This window comes from Aquila chrysaetos, chromosome 24 (assembly GCF_900496995.4).
Source record: "Aquila chrysaetos chrysaetos chromosome 24, bAquChr1.4, whole genome shotgun sequence".
NCBI classification, from domain to species: domain Eukaryota; kingdom Metazoa; phylum Chordata; class Aves; order Accipitriformes; family Accipitridae; genus Aquila; species Aquila chrysaetos.
Window position 1 is genome coordinate 14,530,877 of NC_044027.1, and position 24,861 is coordinate 14,555,737.

The window sequence follows — 24,861 nt, forward strand, 5'->3', positions numbered from 1 at the left end:
GCCAGACCCCATCCCCCCTCCCCGTAACCGGAGCACGGCTCGCCGTGTCCCCGCCGCCGGGCCGTGCTGCCGGGGTTCCCCCCTCCAGCAGCACCGACCGCAGCAGACCGGGGGGGGGGCCGTTAAGGGCTGCCTGTGCTCGGGGGCTGAGCTGTGACCGCTCGAGGAGCCCTCGGGAACGGCCTCTCCGCGGCCCGCAGAGGCAGCGTCGCCGCCCGCCTCCTCCCCTCCCCGCCCCGCCGCGGCCCGGCCCCCGGCCCCCGCCCCTTCCCTCCCCCGGCCTGCGCGGCGCCCGCCGCTCCGCCACCGCCGCCGCCGCCTCCCCGCGCTGCTCGGGGCGCCGCGGCCCTTCCCCGCGCCGGGCCGCAGGGCGCGGCCTACCCGGCGGCCCGGCCTGAGGCGCAGCCCCGCGGCGGGGCGGGGGCGGCGGCGCCCCGAGCATCCCGTAGGTGAGAGAGGGCCGGGGGCGGCGGCGGGGCCGGGGCCGGGGCCGGGGGGGGGGGGCGTTTGGGCCTCGGGCCGGGGCCCGTGCCGGCCGCTCCGCCTCGGACGCGGTGTTTTGGGGAGGGCGGCCGGGCCGGGCATGATGCAGCAGCAGCGGCGGTTGAAGGGGGCTCCGGCCCGGCCTCCCCCCCACCCCCGCCCCGAGATCCCGCGGTGCCCGGGCAGCGGGGCGGCCCTGCAGCCCCCCAGGGCCTGGTGCCTTCCCCGGGGCGACAGCGGCCTCTGCGCTCCCGCGACCCTCGGAGTGGGACCCTGCGGGGCGGCCGGTGACTGGTCCTGCCCGAATCCAGCGGCGTGCAGGCATATTTATATTCAACTTCACTCACGCTTAATAGCTGTAGCGTCTGTTAGGAGAGGACCTCTGGTTTGGGGGGTCCGCTGTGCTTGAGGAGCGACGTAGCGGGGTGAGGGGGGAGTTCCCCAAGGTGTTTTTTTTCTTAAAAGCTAAATCTCTAGGTGTGCCGTCGCGTTGTGCTCTCCAGTAATAAATCTGTGTTAATACCTGGTCTCCTTTGCCTGTTCTACATAAAACGTCTGGCTTTCCTATACGTGATGTGGTGCAAATGTCAAGCTAAGAGTCAGAAGTGCCTGGTTTCTGGTTCATCCTTGTCAGCTAGGCAGTTCAGTAAATATTTTTTTCTTCAGTATCTCAAGTATAAAATGTCACTAAGAACAACTGCAGATACTCCTTTTATCTTGGTAGGTTATGCAAGATGAGCGAGCAGACCTGGTAGTTGTTTTGCAGATGAGCAGTGCTAGGATTTCTTTTATTCATACAAACGGTTACTCCGCAGACCGTGAATCTGCACGTATCTGAAATTCTTGACAGCTGGCTCTAGCTTTGGTACAAAACCACACAGTTGTTTTAAGCAAAAAACCCAAAAACCAAAACCCCGAGAAATGTGTTACTGTAGAAGGCAGAGACAGCGGGTTTGGCAGCAATTTAAGCAACTGAAAGTAGGTTGCAGTTACCACGGAATTGTTCTGACATGTTCGTATACTCTTCTTCCACAGTGGTGCTTGAGAAAGACAGGCTGAAGGACTTGTTTTAAGGTAACTTCTTTTCCCATCATACACAGTACATTTTGACAAGCACAGTTAAGCTTTCTGGCAGTGCTTTTATTAAATTCCTAGTTTCCTGAGCAGCATTTGAGAGCTGCGTTGCCAGCTAAAGCTCTTAGGGCAGAGTCGTGGGCAGGTGGGGATTGAATACTTCCTTCTGAACAGTTACGACTCAGACCTTTTCTGATGCATTTAGTCAGGGCTGAGAGGCGAAAATGAGGTCTTCCCTGTTTTGTTCAAAAAGGGAAGCCGTAGGTGGGAAGATCAGCATCCCAGTGCCGGAAAGTTTAGAGACATGGTTTTAATTTTGAGTAGAGGGGTGGTGCCAGGGAATGCACTAGAACCATCTACGTCCACAAGACTGTACTTAACGTACGTGCTCCAAAACTGGTTACCAGTTATCTGAAGCTGGTGAAGATGAAGGGGTCTGGAGTTAATTTTAAAACAGTATTTTGTTCATTAGGTTTTCTGGGAAGCTTCTTCTGGGAAAGGGATAAGAAATCAAGGAAGGTGAACTAGCAAATATGGCATTGATACTTTTTTTTAATTGGACCAGCTGATGCATTTGGGAAAAGGGGCTGGTTTTGATGAAGGGACTCAGAGCCTGAAAGTGTCCCAGTTTTATGTGTTAGTCAAAGATAGTGCAGTCTTGTCACTTGTGTTTTAAATCAACATATGTTACATGATACTATTTTGCTTCTCTGTGAAGCTGCATGAATTTGCTCAGTTGTTTGTTAAGCATCTCTTCACAGGTTACTGAGAGACTGGTTACAACCACTGTTGTGTTTTCTGGCATGCAAATATGATTTCTTTTCCCTCCAGTTTTGCTTTGCTCCTCCAGTTCAGTTTATTCAGTTCCAAAGGCTGCTAGAAAAACATTGTTATAAAATTATCCTTGAGGTTTGTCTTCTGCCAAGGCAAGGTGCTAGGCAAGCTTTTCCTCTCCCAAGATAAGTGTTGCTGATACGGTATTTGTTTATCTTTCTTTTTTTTTTTTTTCCTTTTCTCCCCACTGTCAGTGATTCAGACCAGATAACACTGGGAGTTCTTTCAAATGTCCTCAAAATGTGAAAACAACAGAGGGTAGCAACCATCCTGCTGGAGTCATTAACTTAATCAGAATTTTCCACTTCTTTTTTATAATGATGTGGGCTTTTCATATCTGCTTTGTTTATAGCCAATAGTAATATTTTGGATTCTGATCTGTGTTGTTAATATCACTTCTATTTTTTCTTTAACAGCCGCAAGTGAGGTTACTTAAACTATGTAAACTATGCTTAAGAAACACAAACTCTTCTCATCTCTCTTTTGTAGCTGCATGTTACTGAGACATGTTTGAAGTCTTTTACACAACCGTGGACCACCATGAAATTGTTTATTGTGCTCGTAAGCATGCAGCTATGAAAACCTCTGTACTTGCGGTGCTTGGATGTACGAGCTGGGTGGAACAGTGTTGTTACATTTTGTACAGTCTTTGAGAGTTATGTGGCTCATATTGTTAAAAATCTACCTATCAAATGGTAAATTCCTCAGAGACTGAATACTGGTTATCAGTGTTACAGATCATTTAAGTCTAATTCCCTCTTGCCCAGCTTCATTTACAATAGTAATCATATTTTTAATGTTTGATAAAGTAGTATAATAAATAAACGTTAGATTTAGATCAGCACAGTATGGGTAGCATGAAGCCCCTAGACACCATATACTAACTACTTGTGTCTTGGGCTGCAGTGCCCTTTCACTTTTAATCTAAGTTTCATGCAACCAAGCTACTTAGATTTGTACCTCTTCATGCTGCGTGTGTGTGTTCGGCAAGAGGAATTCAGTTCAGATCACCACGTTTGTTTTCCCACCCTACCTGCTGAGCTAGCACAGAACACCCAGTTTCTAGGGGGGAAGTGTGACTTATCAGTCTAGTCAGGTTCATGGAGTATTCATGGTAGACAAGACCAGTTAAGTTATGTATGTAAAGCATGTATGAGTTAATGGCAGTTTTTATTTATTGCCATAGGACTCTGCATCATTCAGAGATGCTACGTGATCCAGACAGTCTGGGAGTTTAAGAACAGGGTGGTCAGTGGGTCACTGTACTGCTGTTTTCATTTTGAGGCTCTACAGCAAATCCATCCCCATACCTGAAACCGAGTTGTCAGCTGTGCTGCTGAAGCTAGGCCTGTCTACTGACCACCTCCCTACATTTCTGACTGCTGTTGTACAGATCATCGTACAATCGTTGTACAGATTATTAGCTTTATTCATGTGTTTCCTTCTCCTCCCCATTGCCTTGCTTGCTTACCTATGAAACCACAATGCAGCCACTCAACAACGGGTCAGAACTGTGCTAGCTAATATGACTGAGTCCAGATTTAGATTTGTTTTGATCTCTGAACCTTAAAGATGGGTATTGTAATCTCTAATACACAAAACATGCTAATTTATTTTCTTACAATCCGTGAGAGCAAATCTGACATGTAGCTGAAAGGAAGTATCCTTTCTTGTCCTAGGAAAACACCCCCTCGCAGGTGAGCGTTGGTGAAAATGGGGGATACAAGAGACATCTGTCCTCACCTGGATTCCATAGGAGAGGTGACCAGGGATGATCTGCTGCTCAAATCCAAGGTACAGAGTCTTCTGGTTGTCAGTCCTTTCCTTTCCCTTTTAGCTGTTGTGCATGGGTTTGCATGTTTGCTTTTTGAAGAAAATGTTGCCTGTCTCCATAGAAGAGAGGCAGAAACTCTTCTTCCAATGCTGATGTGCCCTGCACATGTCCCATAAAGTAAGCCTTTGTCGACCCCATCTGATCTATTTCTTACTGTCATTTTATCCTGCTCAAATGTATCACTTAGCTAAAATGCTGCAAAGCATATATTTAATTGGAAGTGTGGTATTAAGAAATGAAATACTGTGAGCTGCAGGTTGGCAAGGCCTGTCTTACAGAGAAGTTTCCCACTTTTGAAGGACTAGGTTGCTTAAAAACCAAACAAGCAAACAAACCTTCTTTTATCATGAATATGCAGGGAACTTGCCAGTCTTGTGGAGCTGTGGGACCAAATCTCTGGGCTTGTCTTCAGGTAAAAATGGCTTGCTATTTGTGTGCATGATATGGTGGGACTTCGCTTTAATATAATTGAAAAAGTATTGTACTGAAAAGAAAAAAAAAGCAGGAAGCAAAGAGGGCATTCACAGTAGAACTATCCACCATTTTTTGGTGGATTCCAAGGAAAAGACTCCCTAGATTTAAGGCTAATGCTGTCAGAATATGCCAAGATGTAACAGTTTACTCCTCACAGGTGATTGCCCCCTGGTAGTCCCAATAGGAATGAATAAAATGCCCAGCATTGACTGTCAGCTGGGTCCTGCCTCTGCTGGCAACTGTGAAGGGAGGCTGCAAGTGTGAGACCTCAAAAGACGTTGCTCAGGGTAGCGAGGCAGAAAGGAATGACAAGGGGCATGCGGGCGGGCAGGGCCAGTTTATTTTTACACTGGAATGCCCAGACATTTCGAGACTGCTCAGATGAGCAGCCCATTGGAGCAATTGCCTTGGAATGGAGCCTTTATGTGGGTGCAAACCTGGTTCCAGGTTTTCTTTCTTAAACAATTCCAATTTTCTGTCTTATTCTGGGCCCTGAATAAAAAGCAAGTTAGAAAACTGGCAAGATCAATTCTGAATTTGCAGCTGCTGGTGGGACTGGAGTTGCAGACTGTTTTATGAAGAGTCTAATTTGTTGTGCCCATTGTACTTTTCCTCTTTTGTCTGACTAGATTGGTTGTCCTTATGTTGGTTGTGGGGAGTCCTTTGCTGACCACAGCACACTTCATGCACAGGTGAGCTTTTCTCTGTTGTCCATCTTACGACAGATAGAGTTGGATTTTTCCCATTACCTAATCCTCCTCTACCCTGTTCTAGTAGTCCAGTGCTTCAACTTGAGCCAGCTGTCAAATGAGATTCATTACTTCACCTTTTATTTTTAGGCCAAAAAGCACAACCTGACGGTGAATCTGACCACTTTCCGTGTCTGGTGTTATGCTTGTGAAAAGGAGGTGTTCTTGGACCAGCGGCTGGCAGCGCACACGCAGTCACCACCAGTAAAGTTCACTGAACCGGTGGGTCTGTGTCACAACGTGGCAGGGTTGAACGCTTGGCAGGGTTTTTGTTTGCCTGTTGCAAAATTAGCCAAGAGGTTTCCACTATTGTCCTGGCTTTTGCTGTGATAGGAACTCTTTCACTGAATGTGGCTACCTGTAGCCAGAGGACCAATAACCTTGCATTACAGGATCTCCCAGCAAGAAGACTTCTGGATGATTTCGCTATCCATTCTGACTTTATTTTTAACCTTTTCCTGGCCTCTTCCATGGGGCATCTGTTTCTGGGAGGAACCATAACAGCTGTCACATCTTCATTTTCAATGCATGGCCCATGGAAATTTTAGCTGTCAGACCAGAAACACATGTACTTGTGACACTGCTGCATATTCCTGAAGCCTCTCTTATCATGTGTACTGGAAGCAGTAATGGTACTATTTCCACTCCCTCCTTGCATTAGTGAGAAGGGTAGGCAGTGCAACTGGTTCTTCTCTCTCCAGTGTGCTTTTTTTAAAGGCTGGCTTGATTTATGTGTAAGATAGTATCTCTCACTGATGCTTATTTTTCTGTCTTTAATCTAGGATTCTCCATTGCCTGCTCACCCTTTGAAAGCTGTTCCAATTGCAGTGGCTGATGAAGGGGAATCTGAATCAGAGGATGACGATTTGAAACCAAGAGGTAACTCTGCATCGAGCTGATGAAAGTGCTGTGAGGGTTACTCTGCAATCTGTAGGACCTGCACTGAGAGGTTCCTAGGAGCAGAGTGTGGAGACTGCCTAGAAAGGGCTGAATTCCTTCTCCTTTGGGGAGAAATGTAGAAAGCAGCACATCTGGAAAGTGTTTCATGCCTCTCTTGTTTGTGCTCTAGGCCTTACTGGAATGAAAAATCTTGGGAACTCCTGCTACATGAATGCAGCACTTCAGGCTCTCTCTAACTGGTAGGCATTAGGGCCTTTCAGTAGAGTCTTTACTAGACTTCACTAAATATCGAAAGCGGCGCCTCTGCTCTGAGACCTTCATGAGCCTTGCAAAGAGAAATCAGCCAGGCTAGGTGCAGAAAAATTTAAGTGTTTGTTTAGGGCAACAGAAATTTTACAGCAGTAAACTGAGTGAATAGCCAACTTGTGGCTACATACAAGACTCATGTTTAGATGAGTGCTTGAAGTAAAACTTCATCATTTCTATTGTGACGGAAATATATTTATCGCATGGGAAAGCATGTCACATCTCTCTATTCTCCCCAGTGATATAATTCTAAGAACCCGTATCCTAAAATATTTTCTAGCCATCATGCTGAGAACTAATTCCAGTATTTCTTCTATGTACCGGGAACAGATTCAGATCAGCGTTTTTCATTTGTTTGAAGTTAGGAGTCAAGTCTGCATCTGGAATCACTTCTTCCCTTGATTTAAAAACAGTATCTTAAGCATGCTTTTGAAAGGGCATGCATTTAAGTTTTGATAAACCCTTAAGTAGAAGCAGAGGAGAAATTTCTGTGCACTGAATTTTTCTCTTTTTTTTTTGTAGCCCACCTCTCACACAGTTTTTTCTCGAGTGTGGTGGACTGGTCCGTACAGATAAGAAACCAGCACTGTGCAAAAGTTACCAGAAGTTGGTGTCTGAGGTTTGGCATAAGAAACGGTGAGTGGTCACTCCCTAATCTAATCTGGGTCACTTCCTCATCTAATCTGGACAGGTTTCATAGTTATGTTAGTTCTGAAGTCTGGCATCAGCAAAGAGGAAATTGGATCTTCAGAGATAAGTGTATTGTCTAAGGCAGTCAGTTCAAACGTTACATAGATGGGTATGCGAGGATTCCCCCATATCTAGGAGATCCCGTATCCTGCTACTGGTGATAAAATGGGCATGTTGATGTCAGTGAAAAGAATACATTCTTAATGTTATAACTTTAAAAAGGAAGAGATTTTTTTTTTTTATATAGCTTCCCTGTTGGCAATGAAGAAAAAATGATGGAGTAAGGGAATATTCTTGGCCATTTCTGAGTATTTTGCATGGACTGACCAGCACTTAATTGCACTGCTATTGATTAGCAGAGGGATTGACGATTTGGATGGAAAAAACGATACAGAGATTTTTACTGAAGACAGTGGAAAATGCAGGTGACATTTTGGGAAATGTTTGCTATTGGTTCAAATTCTAGACCAGTTCAAAGGACAGTGTAAAATAATGCAGCTCTGTTTAAATCTGAAGATGTCTGCTCTGTGCAATTAATTGAAAAAAATCAAACTAGGAATTTAAATGGCATTGCATGTTTGTTTCATGTTAGTTGTTAACAAGGGATATGTAAGACACAGAGCAAAAGTGACCTGTGTCTTTCTGGAAGAGAAGGCTGTAGATTTTGAAACAATGTAATATCATCTTAATATTGGTTTCGATTTACCTCATTTACTGGGTGGTCAGCCCACCCAGATTTTGAGACAGACATGGTGCTGCAAAATTAAACCAAGTAACTAATTGCAAAACCCTGCCCTGGAAAGAATCACTTGAGACAATTCAAAGTGTGGACAGAGCTTTAAGTTAAATATGCTCTAGGGAATGGTCTCTCTGGAAGGATAGACTGAAATGATTGTGAGATGTTTTCTGTCTCTTAATTTGTATGTCATCCAGCAAATAGAGAAATATATGCCCAGGCTTTGCAGGTGCATGATTACCTTCTGTCCTCGTTAACTAGTTACCACACCCTGTTCTATGGCTTATTAGACAAACTGGCTCCAGGCCTGATAAGCAAACTAACTTCTTTTTTTTTTTTTTTTTTCATATCTAAACAGCCCGAGTTATGTTGTTCCAAGCAGTCTATCCCATGGAATTAAACTCGTCAACCCCATGTTCCGAGGCTATGCACAGCAGGTGGGGGGGCCTCAACAAAAACATGCCATTATTCCAAAGATGGTGGGATTTTTCTTCCTGCAGCGGTGATGGTTGTGTTCAGAAGGAAGAGCTTGAGCTCAGGGGTCATGCCCATTTTGTGTCAGTATTAGTGGTCTGATAGAGCACTTGGGTGGGATTTAGGAGACCTGGGTTCTCTTCCAGGCTCTGCCTCTGGCTTGCTGATACCAAATTAGTGCATTTTCCTGTGTCAGCTTTCTCACTTCTGAAATTATGACGGTCACCTCCTTTATAAAGGGCTTTGAGATCTATTGATACATGCTATATGAGAGTCAGGTATTATTTAGTCATGTCAGAGCTGAGAAACCTGGATAAATCTGTACTAAAAAGTTAAAGATATGAATGTTCTATGTTCTTTTTCTGGGCAATTACAGCAAACTAATTCTTCTTTAAAGCTAGTAACCCTTTTTTTTCTTTGAAGTTTTTATCAATGTATCTCTTGTGTTTGTTCTTTAGAAAAAAATGTAAACATCAAACTATGATTAGAAAATTTACAAGAGAAGTGACAGTACATCAAAACTGTGATACTGACAGGAAATCAAAACAGAGACTAAAAATAATGATTAATGAAATAACTTCTATATTTATCTTTGATGTGAAGTATGTTGGACTGGAAAACTCTCAGCTGTAAAGAGATAAAAGTTGAAAGGAAGACAGAGCAGGCTAAAAGCCAAACTTCCATAAAATAACAGAAACATCATAATTAACTTCCTGGAGTTGTCAAAATACCAAGTCGGTTTTCAGCAGGTCCTTTGAAGCCAATGTATCAGCTCTTTTACCATGTATTATGAATGTAGGAGCTTGCACCTAGACTGAATTAGTGTTTGGTTTCTGGTTCCATTCCCTACTTATTAAAGATTTTAATCTGCCCTCTCTAAGAGAGGGATTGCCATGAGCAGAAGTGAGTGTTCATGAAATTTGTTTGTGGATAGGAGTCTATTCTCTATGGCCTGCTGTCTTCATTTCATTTCTCCTTGTCTCTCACCTCTTATCGGGGGTAAACCTGTGATAAATAAGCTCATGGTTTGCATGCTGCAGCTGCTGTCTGGCTTTTCAGTGTCTTTCAGCTGAAGATGTTCAGATAAAAATTGCGCCTTTTATCATTTAGGAGTTAAAACATTTATGTAGCAGACAGGCTTCTTGGTACATTGCCACAGTACTCTCTCTGCTTTAGTAGGGTCTATTTGTGTTGCAGAGGTGGCTGACCTTTGTGGGCAGCATTGAAAGAGGCTGAGAATGGAGCCATCTCCTCTTTTGCTCCTCTCATTTCCCCGTTTCTGGATGGATACTAACATGGAATTACTCCTGGTTTTCAGGACACTCAGGAGTTCCTGCGGTGTCTGATGGATCAGCTTCATGAAGAACTGAAGGAACCAATTGTTGCAGAGACGAGGGATTTGGATACCAGTGACCAGGACGACAAGCGAGACGGTGACCGAAGTCCTTCGGAGGATGAGTTCCTCTCCTGTGACTCAAGCAGTGACAGGGGTGAAGGAGATGGTCAAAGTCGGACCACAGGGGGCATGGGCAGCAGCTCCCTGGCAGAGACGGAGTTGTTGATCCAGGATGAAGCAGGGAGAGGGATCTCCGAGAAGGAGAGGATGAAGGACAGAAAGTTCTCCTGTGGCCATCGGCGCAGCAACTCAGAGCAGGTGGATGAGGATGCAGATGTTGATACTACTATGATGCCAGTTGATGGTAGAGCCTCACCTGAGACGCTGCCAGCTCCCCGTCCTGCCAGCCCGTGTAGGACACCAGGTATACACCACTTCCAGTAGTGTTATTTGTGAGAAGACATGTTGTAATCCTACACAGGGACAGTGTTGCATTGCAGTGGCAAACAACACACAGTGTGAGTGTTCCTTCTATGGGTTTCAAGAGATCTTGCCTTCAAGCTTTTCCTCAGTGTCCCTGGCAGTAGTTCTGCCTTTGTGCACAATTGCTTCTGTAAGAAAATGTAATATGTGAGCCAGAGAGGTGCTTAGCCAGGCTAATGTGCTATGGAGCTGAGTAAAGACTACGTCCTGAAGACAGTGATAGCTGCCTCTGCCAAATCTGCAAATGCTGTATTTGTGCCTTTTCCTAATTTAAGAAAAAGGGTTTTTATGTGTACATTGCTTTATCTGATAGCCTGGCCTGGGGAAATACTAGCTGTGGAAAAGGCATGGAAGAAGGTATTTGTTAATGTTGGACTGTGGGCTTTGTGGAGAGAAAAGGGAGAGGCATAGTTTGTGTATTTCTGTGTCTTAGGGAAAAGAAAAGAGCAGCAGTTAAGACGTAGGTGTGGAGTCACCTCAAACTGAACATATACGATCTTTCAACACTTCTTTATGTAAGAGTCTTACTCTGCCAACTGGCACTGAATACAGCAATGCTGTTTATGTGGATTAGGGATACAGGAGCAAGCTGTAAAACCTAATTAGTCATAAGCGTGAAAAATGGTGGGTTGTTTTTTTTTTTTTATATGTAATTATTAGCTGTTCAGTATAGCTCTGTGTGCACTCCTATCCATGCACTGAGGGAGCTGTATCTGCCAACCTGTGCAAGCAGGACAGTTAATAGACACTGAACTTTGTGTATTGGGAAAGATGCTGTGCTGGAAAAACAGAGCTGGGCTGACACTGACTGCAACAGGATTGCCTTTCATAACTGGGGTTTTTACCAGTGCTCTTCTCCCTCTCCATTTTCCCAAACAGAACCTGACAATGATGCCTACGTGCGCTGCTCCTCACGCCCCTGCAGTCCAGTCCATCATGAAATGCACTCCAAACTCTCTAGCAGTCCTCCTCGCTCTAGTCCTGCTAGGCTTGGACCTTCCTACGTACTCAAGAAAGGTAGTGCAAAGAGCATATGACGGGAGGCAGAGGGGAGCATGTAGAGGAGGAGGGGTTCATTTACAGAAGAGAGAAGGAATCCATCATGATTCTTGATTAACAGTTGTAAGAAGTGCTGATTCCCCTGGACATCAGTGCCTTCTTAAAATAGTACTAGGCAAAGACTACAGTAAACTTGCAGGTAAAGTCAAGCTCTGGGCACAGTAGATGTTCTAGTATACTCTTGTACTGGAGCCTGAAATGATATCCATGTCTGCATCTGCATGCTGTGTTTGTTATTAATAAAATGGCTATGAAGTCCCAGGCACAAGCTCTGTCCCTTTAGGGGAGCATGGAGATGTGTAAACATTTGTCTGCCAGACTTGACTTTCATAGCATGTGGGCCAAAGAACTGTAAGATGATGTTACCAAGAGAGAGCTTCCTGCCTCTTAGACATCTTGGGCTCACAATAATAGAATTAAGGCTGCAGATGTCAATCCAGTGCTGGGAGCATTGTTAGGCTTCAGAGTAGAGCCTGGCTTCTGTTGTTATCAAACTGGTCTCTTCATCCCAGGCAAGTAGCAAATTGAAATCCCTCAGCATTGCATAGTCTGCAAACACAATGGCATGTGCTTATACCACTGTCCCTACAGCTGTTCAATAATGGCATCCTTTCCTCAACTGTGTCCCAGCCCCTTGGCTGAGGTCAGCACAGCCACAGATGTTCTGGCTGGATAAAAAGCACTCTGTCTCCATGCACGTGTGCGTGGGGAAGAGGGTTCGTTATTAAACAAAACTGTGTGTTTGGCTAGTTCCTGCTGTGGAGAGTCCTCTCCAGTGCAAGAGACCTGGGGAATGCATGGTAAATGTCAGAGGGAGAAAAAAAAAAAGGACAAAGTACACAGGCATGTCACTGGGGAGAGGGAGTAAAGTGTAAAGCTTAGAGCAAAATGTTGCAAGACCTCAGAAAAGCAGGGACTGTCTGTGGCAGGGCCAGGCTTTAAACATGTAGTAAGAGGATGGAAACAGGATTTCCAGTAAGACAATTTCTGCCTGCTGAGAGCTGGCACGTTTGTGTTGGTTCAGTTGGCTACCTCCCCCTTTCTAGTACCACGCGAAGCAGCAGTGTTCTTACGTCAGTTTACAATGGGCTCCACTGTCTCACTGGCACGCAAGTGGCGTCTGAACATGCAGGGCAGCACTTGTCCTATGTTCTTGTGCGGCTGCATGGCTCTACTGAGACAGGAGACTGGGAAGGAGTTGCTACATGATGGGGCTTCCTTGTCTGTCTTTCAGCCCAGATGCAGGCTTCTGGGAAAAAGAAGAAAGAACTTCGTTATCGCAGTGTGATTTCTGACATCTTTGATGGCTCCATTCTCAGCCTGGTGCAGTGCCTCACCTGCGACAGAGTGAGTCTCCTGGTGGCTGTCAGTTAAAGAGCACACAGTCTTCTAGCTTGTAGATCTCTTCTTAGGAAACGGCGCTCGTATTTCCAAACACTGTGGGATGCAGTAGGCCTGCTAAAGTGACAATAGTGGATGGTGGGGGAGGTGTGAGAAACCTGCCATGCCAAGAAGTTGTATTTCTCTGTAGAGTTCTGTTTGCTTATCTGTGTACTGAGTTAGCCTAGCAATATCACATTCATATCAGAAAACTGATTCCAGTGCTACAAAAACCATGACAAAAGTCATCCTGCTGACAGCAGTGAAGAATAATTAGCCAGAGCAAGTTGCTCTTACTTGCCAGCTCAGGTTTCTAGCCTAGACAAAATTGAAACAGTGATAAAAGGTGATGAAGGTCAGGTCCCTGCTCCATTACTCGCACAGGAAACCCAGACCTCTTCCTCTTGGATATTTCCAGGTTTCTACGACAGTGGAGACATTCCAGGACCTGTCACTCCCAATCCCAGGGAAGGAGGACTTGGCCAAGCTGCACTCTGCCATCTACCAAAATGTGCCAGCTAAGACAGGGGCATGTGGGGACAACTATGCCTCACAAGGCTGGATTGCTTTCATCATGGAGTATATCCGGAGGTGTGTTCCCTGTGCAGGGCCTCTTATTTCTGGGGTTTGCCCTGCAGTGCTGAAAGGCAGCTATCCCTAACAAGTGGTGTTCACAGCAGAAGGTCAGTTGTCCATTCCTTGGACAACAGTATGTGGTACCTCACAGGTCTTTGAGCCTTTTCATGTAAACCAGTTGCTACTGTTCCTCTAGTTCTGTTATACACCTTGAGATCTCTTGTGCAGCTGATAATCCCTCACTTACTCCTGCCTTTAGCTCAGTCTTGCACTCCAGAGCAAATTAATTCCTGGTGTAATTTTCCAAATCGTTTCCAGTTTGAGCAACTGCAGCAGGAACATCAGCTGAGAGAAATCATGCTTTCCCTGCTCCTCTGGGATGTGTGATGAGCTTAGGACCTACAACTGGAAGGAAACACGTCATCCATTTGGGGTTTTGTATGCCAAAGCATCCAGCTATTTTATGTATAACTCTTTCTCTTAATCCCCTCTCTTCTGCAGATTTGTGGTGTCCTGTATCCCTAGCTGGTTTTGGGGTCCTGTTGTGACGCTGGAGGATTGTCTTGCTGCCTTTTTTGCAGCAGATGAGTTGAAGGGTGAGTTTTCTTCAGTGGGGTCTGACAGCACGAAACAAGGAAAACCTCATGGAGGAGTATTTCTTATGCATTTTGGAGGCGGATTAAATCTCCTGGAAAGCCTGCCTCAGTGTTTCACTTACAGACTGGCAGTACCAAAACTTGGCAGTTCAGCATCTCTGAGCAGAAGTGAGTTTTCCCACCTGCTCAGGGGTGGGAAATCTGGGTGAGAGTGTCCTCAGCGAGGAGCAGATGTAGCTGTTGGTTGGTTATGAATGCTATGGCTCCTTAGCCGCCTTAGTTTCTTTGCTTTTCTCCATCGACTCCTTAAGCTCTAGAGGACTCAAACAATTTGCTGTATTCACTTGTGTCGGTGGGCAATTGCATACTTTTCTACTAGTTGATTGCATTCTCTTCTTGCCTACACTTATTGTGAGAAGTGTTTTGATCTCTTCTCACCCTGGCTTCCCCAAGAGGTTGCTTAACTTTGTTTCTCTGCACTGGATGGAAATGTAGCCATATTGGTGTTGTGTGCTCTGAGTAACTGCATAATGGCTTTCTTCTCTTTGTCTACAGGGGACAACATGTACAGTTGTGAACGGTGTAAAAAGTAAGTTTGCATTATCTGTATTCTGTTGTATTTCTGGAACTTTATTTCTCTGTACTGGTATCAAACATTTTGCTATGCTTTCTGCCTGGACATTTCTTCTGCTGAGTGCCATGTAAAATCTGCCTTGCCTTATATTAGAGTTCTGGTCTTGAGAGGTCACTGATTGCAGATAGGAAAAGTGCTGGCTACGGGGGGGGGAAAGAAAGGGAGAAGGATATGAACAGCGGCGTGGCTTGGCAGTAATGGAGCTATTGTATTAGAAAGAAGAGGCATGACAAACTGCTTATGCCATGCTTCATTTGGGAAGGATGCTGCAAAGAGCCTGAATTTGTTGCTGCTGGAATTCAGGATTTGTCTTGGATTTCAAAGCGAGCAAGACCCAGCCTTGCCTTTTGGCATCCCTTTGCTTTAGAGATTTCTCACAGCTAGTTTCTTTTTCTCCCTCAGATTGCGGAATGGAGTAAAGTACTGCAAAGTCCTCCGGCTACCAGAGGTGAGTAGAAGCACCTTGTTTCCTCGTTTTCTTTTAGCAGCCACTGAGGAGGTAAGGAGGCTAGAGGTAGAACAGAAATAGCAGTTTGTTTTGGTGGCAAAGTCCTGTATCTAGACCAGAAGAGACTTCCCCATTCTAAGCTGATGAGCCAGCAGCATTCATGACTAACAGGCGAAGAACTCTTGCAAAGATCGGACACACAGAGATGTGCTATTTTATCAGAATACCCACGACAAAAGCGCGCTTTGGTGTTCTCTGTCCTTGGTCTTTTAGATTCTTTGCATCCACTTGAAACGGTTCCGGCATGAGGTGATGTATTCCTTCAAGATCAACAGTCATGTCTCCTTCCCTTTGGAAGGGCTGGATCTGCGACCTTTTCTAGCCAAGGAGTGTGTCTCCCAGATCACCACCTATGATCTCCTGTCAGTCATCTGTCACCATGGCACCGCAGGCAGTAAGTCCTTCTTCTGTGAGTACAGGCAGAGTTGAACAGGAATGAGATGAACATGAGCAAAGCAGAAGCGCGTTCCAGGACTAGCCAACACTTTTTCTGGGATGAAGTGCAGTGTAAGGCCTGCCCCCTCCATTCCCCGGCTTCCTCAGCCTCTGCCCTTTGAAAAGTGAACCGAGCAGCTTCTGACAGATCCCCTGCAGCTATTTCAGCCTCACCACTGGGTTGGCTCAACCCTTTCCCGATGTTCAGTCTCTCTGGAGGCCCTTTCCAAGAAAGGCAAATCAGCGTGACAGTGCCAGGCTCCCCTGCTCCTGCAAAGCTTGCCTGAACAGGAATTAAGCCTTTTTTTTTTTTTTTTTGTCTCTCTCTCCATTCTCTGCCAGCAGCTAATCCTGTTTGTGCTGCTGACATTATCCCAGGCCTGACTTTTGTCTGCACTCCAAATCCCAGCAGTGTCGTGTTTTCTTTGTTACAGGTGGGCATTATATAGCCTACTGCCAGAATGTGATCAATGGCCAGTGGTATGAGTTTGATGACCAGTATGTCACTGAAGTCCATGAGACCGTGGTACAGAATGCAGAAGCCTACGTCTTGTTCTACAGGTGAGCTGTGCCCTGCATGCAGCAGTCCCTTGCTGGTTGGAGAATACCTAGAAATGCATTTAGCAAACCAAGTTTTCAGGAACAGATTAATTTTCTTCTTTCCCTACTTAAGGAAGAGCAGTGAAGAAGCTGTGCGAGAGCGTCAGAAAGTTGTGTCCCTTGCCAGCATGAAGGAGCACAGTTTACTGCAGTTCTACATCTCTCGAGAGTGGCTCAATAAATTCAACACCTTTGCTGAGCCTGGTCCCATCACCAATCACACCTTTCTCTGCTCTCATGGAGGTAAGGCAGTGCTGCTGGACCTGGGAATAGCAACTCTCAGCTGTACCTTTATGCTTACTGGTGCATTAACAAATGCAGAAAAAAAGCTCCAGCGGTCATCCTGATACAGCGTATACTGCGGTATGATCTGCTTCTCTGGCAGAAACTCCAGCCCGCTCAGGGAGAGACGAGACAATTATCCCATTGTCCTGCTGGTCAGAGGCCCAGAGGGATGTGTAGTGCTGCGAAACAACAGTTTTCCGTTATCTCTTTGTTTTGAAAAACAAACCTGTAGAAAGCAGATAAGACAGGATTTATCCGTGTTACCCTATCAGCAAGGTTGGCCTTCAGTGTTTGTTTGGAGAATGGAGCACGCACTACTTAAGAGAGCTGATACCACGTTTTACTATTCTGCTTCTTCATCTGTCATGCTGGGGAGCCCTCGTGTTTATAAATCTCCAATTGGAAATGAAGCACTTTCTAATCAAGTGAGGCCATGAATTGAGAAACCTCCACAATTAATGAACTCTTGCCTGTCTTCCATTAGCAGAGGAAGCAGATTCTGGAATCGGGGAGTTTTCAGCAAGGGAGATTGGGCTTTTTTTGTGTCTTTACCCAGCAATAATGAGTTCCCTGGTTAACTGTCCCTCTTCGCCTTTCCTCCACAGGGATCCCTCCTAATAAATATCACTACATCGATGACCTGGTTGTGATTCTGCCCCAGAACGTGTGGGAGTATCTCTACAACAGGTGAATATGGCCATTTCATTCTTCTTTCCAATGAGTTTTGGTTTTGTTTCACACCTTGGGCAGTGCCCAAGACATAATCCCTTGCCAGGGCACCTTAAAGGTATGCAGTCTTGGTGTGGACTGGAAAAGACTTGTATTTGCAGAGCCTCCTAATTTAAACCAAAATGAGCTATATCAATGCATTGTCCCAGAGCAATATTGTGACCCTCACTGTGTTGAGTAAAGGCAGTACTCTCCATTCAGAAAACGGCTGCAGATGCCTCTCCTTCACCAGCATCTGTAGTAGTATAAAAATCCATCTCTGTAGGATGCAGGGCTGGGAAGCATTTCCATTCTCCCGCAGTTCTCTATTCCCCTCCCTGTCTTCCTGTGCTCAGGTTTGGGGGCGGCCCTGCTGTGAACCATCTGTACGTGTGCTCGATTTGCCAAGTGGAGATTGAAGCACTTGCCAAACGCAGGAGAATCGAAATCGACACCTTCATCAAGGTTCGTATGGGAAGCATCTGGAAGCAACAGCGAAGGGTATAGGTGGGAAATGGAGACCTGTCACAGACAGTTAGCGGGAAACTCTTGCCCCTGTTTTCCAGAACATGATCGGCTGGGAGATTGATCTTGGGGTTCCCCAGTGCTAGCAGCACGGGGAGGAGCAGCTTGAACACGATAATGCTGTGCGTGGCTGCATGCAGACACAAAGTTTGAAACCATCCTAGTCTGTTGCCTGCTCTACTGAACAGCAACAGGTTGTGAGGAAGGTGGTGGAATTACATGGGGATCTTCTGAAGAACGGCAAAGCTGCCTTACAGTTAATGGAAGGGGCTCCCCCAGATCTCAGGAGTGACTAAATCCTTCCTGCATGTCTCTGTTCTCCTCTGCTTTCCCAGCTGAACAAGGCTTTCCAGGCAGAGGAGTCTCCAAACGTCATCTACTGTATCAGCATGCAGTGGTTCCGTGAGTGGGAAGCCTTTGTCAAGGGGAAGGATAATGGTAAGAAGCCAGAGACCTCTGGAGCCTGTTGGGGGCGAGAGGTGGATGGAAACAAGTCTATCTATCTGCTAGGTCCTCAGTGAGCACTGCACCTGACTGGTACGACTTGAGGCTGAACAGAGTTCAGACACCAGCCACTCAGACTGCCTGCAGGTCCCCAAGGGCAGAGCAGAAATAACAAGAGAACTAGCTTGGGAGATAAGCTGAATCTGGTGGCAACGTGGAAAATGGAATGGTTTTTGACATGATTGTTCTCCTCTTACAGAGCCTCCCGGACCAATTGACAACAGCAAGATTGCACTCACGAAAGCAGGTGGCCACGTGCAAGTTAAGCAGGGTAAGGCTTGTGCTTGCTGTCTTGTAGTGTTCTTAAAAGGAGAATGTTCCACTGGATCTAGCTGTCCATAGTGAACTGGTCACAGAGCGAGATGGTGTTGCAGAGGATGACAGTTCTGCTGACGTGACTGGTTATAGCGAAGCCTGCAGCCCCCCATCTCCTGCTGTTCCTGTTCCCCAGGCCCCTTCCACCGTTCCCCTTTGCCACCCTTTGTGTTGTAGCTTTGATCTTGTGTTGCTCTTGACTTGGTCTTTCCTCAGCATCTGCTGTGGTCCAGCTTGTGAAATAACATTGCTTGTGCTGTCCTCGCTGGGCTCTCCGGCCAAGCAGATAAAGATTGCGTTGGCATCTCAGTTACCTCTCAAAGCAGCCCTTTCTGCTTTTCTCCTCCTCTGTAACCTTTATGGCAAAAAGTTCTTTGCTTTCCCTGCTTTGACCGCCTTGAGTTGCCCCTTCCAGGACAGCGTGGAGGGGGGTTTTTAGTCTCTCCCAGGCAGCGCAACCCCAACTGCCTGGGACTGCTGCGTGTAGGCCCCTGGGTCTCAGAGCTCATCGCTGCTGTGTATGAGAGGGGGGGTCAGGTAGGCCCTGGTATTACGGGCTGCTGCTGCTCAGTTCCTCTCGGGGAAAGGCAGAAGTGACTGCAGCAGGACCCCACAGCCGTCGGCGACACGGCCGTGGAGCCCCGGTGGCTTCCAGCAGCAGGCGGCACTGCGGAGGGCTGGTGGCCACCGCTGTGGCTACAGCTGCGGCTACCGCTGTGCAGAGCAGAGCTGCCAGCGGGGTGGGGGCTCTGGTGGGTCTGGACCCTGCAGCTGTAGGAACCACTCGTGCCTGGCTGTTCCCGGGGGTGAGCCTGTGCGGGGGGAGGCGGTTGGAGAGGACGGCCTCGCGTTGCGGTGCGCCAGCCCTTGCCCTCCAAGAGCTGCACAGAGCCCGGGCCAACCGGCTGCACGTCTGATCACTGCCGTTGTGCTTTTCAGGTGCTGACTACGGGCAGATTTCTGAGGAGACGTGGATTTATTTAAGCACGCTGTACGGAGGGGGCCCTGAGATTGCCATCAGGCAGAATGTGGCCCAGGTCCAAGAATTGGAAAACCTACATGGGGAGCAGAAGATTGAAGCAGAGACGCGGGCTGTGTGATCTGTGCAGGATGGGGCAGGGAAGGTATGGCACAGATACATCCGTGTGGGGACGGAAGGCTGGGGAATGCTGAGGAGTCAAACCTTCCGTTGTCTGGTACTCGAAGGTGCGTGCAGCTCCCACCACCACTTCTGGGGAAGGCAGGTTTTCTCTGCCCTCCTTTCGTGTGGCTTTGAATGTAGGGGTGGTGCTGAGCAAGACTGGGAGAAAATCAGCTTCTGTGTAATTCATCTCTGGATAATGCCGTGGTAGGAGACTGCAGCCAAACTTCACTAGGACATGTTTTGACCCAGGCCCTCTCCTTTTGTTTGCTTACAAGAAACCGGCGCTCCCAGCTTGCCCCCAGTGAACTGAGTTTCTCTGCTCCTTTGCAGGTTTTGCTTTTGGCACTTCTTTTTAACTCAAATGTATAAAGACAATGAAACATTATTTATGTTTCCAGCGGGCAGTGTTGCAACTAGAGAAACCTGTTATCTGAAGCTGACTAAAGCCACAAGGTCTCCCAGTAGTTTTGTGCTGGTGATGCACAGCTGTCACAACTTCATAGTTTTGCTTTTTATCCAATTCTTGCAAATCAGTTGCAGTCAACTAAGAAATTTTGAAAGAGGCCATTTCTTTCTCCCCTAGCCCCTAAAGCCACACCTTCACAGTCCTGCAGAATTTTTTTCTCCTTGTATCTGATTTCACGCATTCGGCACGTTTTCAGAGAACAAAGCTGGAAGATGAGTCCTCCTTCCCAATGGCTTCCCACTGTACTCTTTCCATGGAAGCTCCCGGTAGCTTTGTAGCTGTGGGATGCAGCCTTCCAGGTGGTTAACTCACAGGGGTGGTACACGAACAGCTTAAACTTAGAGCTGTTAACGGGCAGGTTTCGTTGGAGTGCGACACAGGACAACTCTGACGCAAGCTTTAGGACTTGGTTCATAACCCCATTCTCGGACTGACCCTGCTGTAAGCCTGGATCTGTCCCCACGTCTGGCACGAGAAGCAACGGGGGTGTGAAGGATGAGGAGGAGGAGCCCGTTTGTTCGCCCAGAGCCTATTCAGATGGGTCACCCTCGGACAGGGCGGTAATTCAGTGCTGGGGAAGGGGCCTGACTGAGCTGGCCCCTGGCTGTTGAAGCAGTTTTTTAGGAATGAGCTGCTTTCTGCAAACAAGCCCCTACCTGTGTACTGAGGTCATTCCAGCTTCTCAACACAGATGTCGTTTGTGTATACAGTGGCTCATTTAATGAACAGAAATAACTTGCTCCCCAATCTACTGCCACTAATGCAGCCAAGGAGCATCTGCTAGCAGGCAGTGGAGAGAGGAACAAAGACAAAAAAGGCTAAACACTACTTTTCTCAGCAGGGCTATTCTTAAAAGTTCTTCATTCATCTCGTAAGCCAGAAAGGCAATAGTGAAATCTTTTTAAGTGTTTGAGTGCAATTTAATGGAAGCAGAGCAAGGCAGGGGTGGCTTCTCATGGGCTGAGGAACCAAACTGTGTGTTCATGGTGCTGGAACCTGAATGATTCCACAGCATCGAGTCTGGCCTTGGTGGTACCAGGCTCAGCGTGGGGCTGGGACCTCTTGAGCACCTCACGGGGCGGGGGGGGAAGGGGGGGGGAAGAGGCTGCTCTTTGACTTACTTAGCATTAGAAAGTGGGAAAGGGTGTAGGACAGGAGAATTTCAAAAGAAAAATGTGGCCTTCAGATTTTTTTTTAGACCAAATGTTTGCTGCAAACAGCAACTTCTTATTTTAAAAAGTGTCTATGAATTGTTCAGCATGTTAATTTTACTATCCTGTTTATTGGACGCTTGTATATACCCAGCCAGGCCCAAGGGGAGGTCAGAGAATGAGCCACTGTTGGGATTTCTCATTGTTCTAAGCTGTCGTTGTTAGCCACTGCAGCTGCCTTCCAATCTGCTGCAGAGCCTGTAGGGCTGCATGTCTGTGTTGTCCGTGCCGTTCAGAGGATGCTGTACAGATTGTAATACACTCCTGTGCTTAAGTGTTATACTTTGTGCTGAAAATGTGTTACAATAAATACATGTGCATTCAACGTGTTGCTGACTGCTGCCTGCCTTGTGTGGCGAGAGGGTCTGACTGGTTACAGGGAGCTTAGACTGTTAATGAAGAAAAAAATTTTAAAAAATTTAAAAATCCAAACTTCCTGCTGCCAAGAAGCCTTGCAGTAACAGACCCCTTCTGAGCAGCAGCGAGCTTTGGTAGCCCAAGTCCACTAAATCATACTGCGCTCATTCAGAGGAGGGCGCCTGCTCCTTTCAGTTTCTGCTTACAAAAACTTCCTCTTCATGTTTCATTTACCCAATTTCAGCCGAGTTTGTCTCAGAAATCCCATGTTGTCTGGAAGCATGTGCTATTCATGACCATCGTTGCTATGAAAGTAATTTGCAAGGGAAGTTGCTGAAGTTTCATTGAGCTGTTGTAGATTTCTAGAGGAAAGTTTTCTGTTGCTCTGTTGCGTGGCTAAAATGTCCTTACTGATATAATCCACTTCTCTGCTAACACTTACGTGAAAGCAGCTTTGCTACCGAGGCCCCAGGAAACACTGTGCTCTTGCCAGCCTGTTACCATGTTCTGCCACTGTGAATTAATAAGAGTTGCTGAACACGGCAGGCGATGAGTGCTGCCTGAGGCTGAGGGGCTGGAGGACGAGCACAGTTCTCTGCCAGAGCAGTGAATGACACTGTGTTAGCTGAAGCCTGAAATATCTGAAGAAATAGAGCTTGGGTTGGGTTAGTAAGAACATGCAGCTTGCTCTTCAGCAACTTGAAATCAACCGTCAAAACTTGCATCTCGCAAACAAACCGGTCACCTCAGCAACTGCAGAACAGCTCAAAACGTTCCAGGAGACATTAACGAACCCCCTCCCCTAGGGAGGGGATTATTCAGTGTCTAGACAAACAGCTCTAGTGCAGCTCTGGCAAAACCATAATTGTACTTTTTGTTACTCTCTGTCCGTTAAAACACTCAAAGCTTAGTTCTCCATCTATATTCCATTTGAAATCTGAGTGCAGCACTGCTTTTCTCTGACTCCCGCAGTAGGCAGCTACGGTATTTCTGAGCGCACGTCTCGGCCGCAGCTAGCTTTGGGACCCCTGGCCAATATAAACTACATTTCATGGCTGAACTCTTTTATCAGTTCCTTTTGCAAATCACTTCATTTTCCCCTTATTTTATCAGGTCCCTTGCTGATTGCAAGGAAGGGCAGATGAAAGGACTGTTCGTGCATTGGACTGATGGATACCTCAGTATTTAGATTATCTGCTCCTTCCCGCCAGTCTTCTGGGAGTGCTGGGGAGTTCCGTTTACATGCGCTGCTCCCCTTCCACTGACTTCTCTCATGCCCAGACTATGGCCTCATGAACAGACAGATCATTTGGATGCAGCTGAGCTGCGATGCACAGATGACGAGCGCTCTGCCGCATCCGCCCCACGCTCTCACCTTGTGATGCACGCGTCACCTCTCGGCCCACGGAAAGGGGAATTGGCTCTTCCTCCGGTGACGCAGGGCCCGCGTACCGCACCCGCACCCCACACCTTCACCGGCGCGCGGGGCCGCAGCCTTCGATGGTGCCAGTGGCACATCTCCACCCTCCTGGATGGCCAAAGTACGCAACAGCACCCGTACACTCCGACACATTCAGCGACACAGCCAGCACATGTAAAGCTCGTTTTATTTTCTTCCCAGTTAACTGCTCAGCTTGGCTTCAGTTTCCAGCCTTCACTCACTCATTTGGTTGTGCTGTTTCTATTTAAAGTTAGCAATGCTAATACTGCGTAAGATAAATCAAAGTTAGAGCCAGACCAACACCCCCTCCTATTCATTATTTCCCGAAAATGCAAAGATTAGCAGAGTGTTTCATAAACAGTACTGATTTGTCCTGAATTGACAGGGATGTTAATTAGTGCTGGCAAAGAACAACTGAAATTGTTAAAAAAATCTGACCTTAGAAAAAAATAAATCTCTCTATAGCTGCTTCAAATGAAATTATCAGCCAGGTGTCACCTACTATGAGCTGTACAACTGCAAATCGTCATGGCTCCTCGACGAGGCTATTTCCAATGAACTGGACTAACGAGTAATGGAGAAGGTCTCCAGAAGCTAGTCAGGGTTTTTCTCTCAGCTACAGACACACACACTATTCACCAACACTGCATATTAAAATGGAATTGTAAATATCCTCACCCAGACTTACAGAAATGCATCTGGTTTTCAGATTATTCAACGAGGGGAAACACGACTGTATTCCACACAGCTGCATGTTCACACACGCATGCACAAATGCATGATTTGCTAGGCTTGCAACAGCTTTAGTTTTAATATAATAAACAATCAGTATCAAAAACATTTGCCAAGACTTCCAGATAAACCAAAGCGTGCACTATGGGCATTACAAGGTACAGCTCTGTTAGAGGAAATATTTTCCCCAAGCTTCCAGTTCTTGTGGCCTCCTACTGAAGTAAAAAAAAAAAAAAAATTCAAGATCCACCTGTCTTTCCCAAGTACACCAACAACTCCAACCAGCACAGTGCATTTTTCTTTCTCCTCAGATGACCAAGTGAAAAAAAAAAAAAAACAAACCAAAAAACAAACCACAACACACCCAAAAAACCCCCCAACCACTTCAGTTTCTCTTCAGTGCCAGCTGGAAAGGTAAAATTTTGATAAAATTGTGCCTCAAAGTGAAATGATGGGAATTAGCTATGTGGGACAGTCACTCGAAGGTACAGGCAGAGCCAAATTAATACTTCAAATACCTGAAAATTCCAGTATGAAATAAAAAAAAAACAAAAACAAAAAAGCAAGTACCATGAGTAAGAGTATGTAAGCAGCAGCTAGACACAAGCACCCCACTGGAACAGGCTGTTTCTGCTTATTTGTTGTAAATTTTACAGCTGGAAGCGAAACCGAAATCCATCCCATAGTCAAGGAGAATAATGAGAAGTAAGAGGAGAGCTTAGGGGAGTTTCAGGCTATAATATTTTATCTGGCTGAAACAGTAAGTCACAGCTAAATTCCCGTTCTCAACTTGAAATGTTTGTGGTAAGGCAGAAAGCTCACTGGAGAGCAATGGCTAGAATACCTCAGCAAATCAGAGACGCCCCAGCAAAGAGGCATAGCCTCTTTTATTGGGAAAGAGAAGCGACAAAACCATTTTTCTTCTTCTCTGGATGATCAAAAGGGTCCAGTGAAACTGTATTTCTGGAATTAAATGTTTATTTAAATATGTGGATGACTTTCTTTTCATTGT

The 24,861-nt window shown here is 46.4% G+C and overlaps 1 protein-coding gene across 7 annotated transcripts; it reads left to right on the forward strand.

Moving 5' to 3' along the window:
• Positions 1-303: 303 nt before the first annotated feature.
• Positions 304-24,839, forward strand: USP20 (ubiquitin specific peptidase 20). 7 transcript variants are annotated; one of them, XM_029999775.2, is made up of 25 exons: positions 304-449; positions 4,071-4,185; positions 4,584-4,637; positions 5,329-5,391; positions 5,539-5,670; positions 6,231-6,327; positions 6,518-6,587; positions 7,177-7,290; positions 8,439-8,517; positions 9,873-10,314; positions 11,253-11,390; positions 12,667-12,779; positions 13,231-13,403; positions 13,890-13,984; positions 14,540-14,573; positions 15,021-15,066; positions 15,340-15,520; positions 15,996-16,122; positions 16,235-16,404; positions 17,052-17,133; positions 17,511-17,619; positions 18,015-18,117; positions 18,383-18,454; positions 19,438-19,622; positions 22,790-24,839. In XM_029999775.2, exons 2-24 carry the CDS (start codon positions 4,105-4,107, stop codon positions 19,596-19,598), a joined length of 2,736 nt encoding a protein of 911 aa, XP_029855635.1. In that variant the 5' UTR covers positions 304-449; positions 4,071-4,104; the 3' UTR covers positions 19,599-19,622; positions 22,790-24,839. The 7 variants fall into 7 exon arrangements, with proteins under 7 accessions (XP_029855635.1, XP_029855631.1, XP_029855636.1 ...); XM_029999771.2 differs by lacking the exon at positions 22,790-24,839 and adding an exon at positions 1,519-1,557 and having other exon boundaries at positions 19,438-21,644; XM_029999776.2 differs by lacking the exon at positions 22,790-24,839 and adding an exon at positions 20,305-21,644.
• The last annotated feature ends 22 nt before the right edge of the window (positions 24,840-24,861 follow it).

Bases quoted from the DNA above. Each gene is read 5' to 3' on its own strand.
- USP20 (XM_029999775.2), top strand. From the start codon at position 4,105: ATGGGGGATACAAGAGACATCTGTCCTCACCTGGATTCCATAGGAGAG. The intron at 11,391-12,666 runs GTAGTGCAAAGA...TCTGTCTTTCAG, and splicing joins TTCCTACGTACTCAAGAAAG to CCCAGATGCAGGCTTCTGGG. The intron at 18,455-19,437 runs GTAAGGCTTGTG...TGTGCTTTTCAG, and splicing joins CCACGTGCAAGTTAAGCAGG to GTGCTGACTACGGGCAGATT.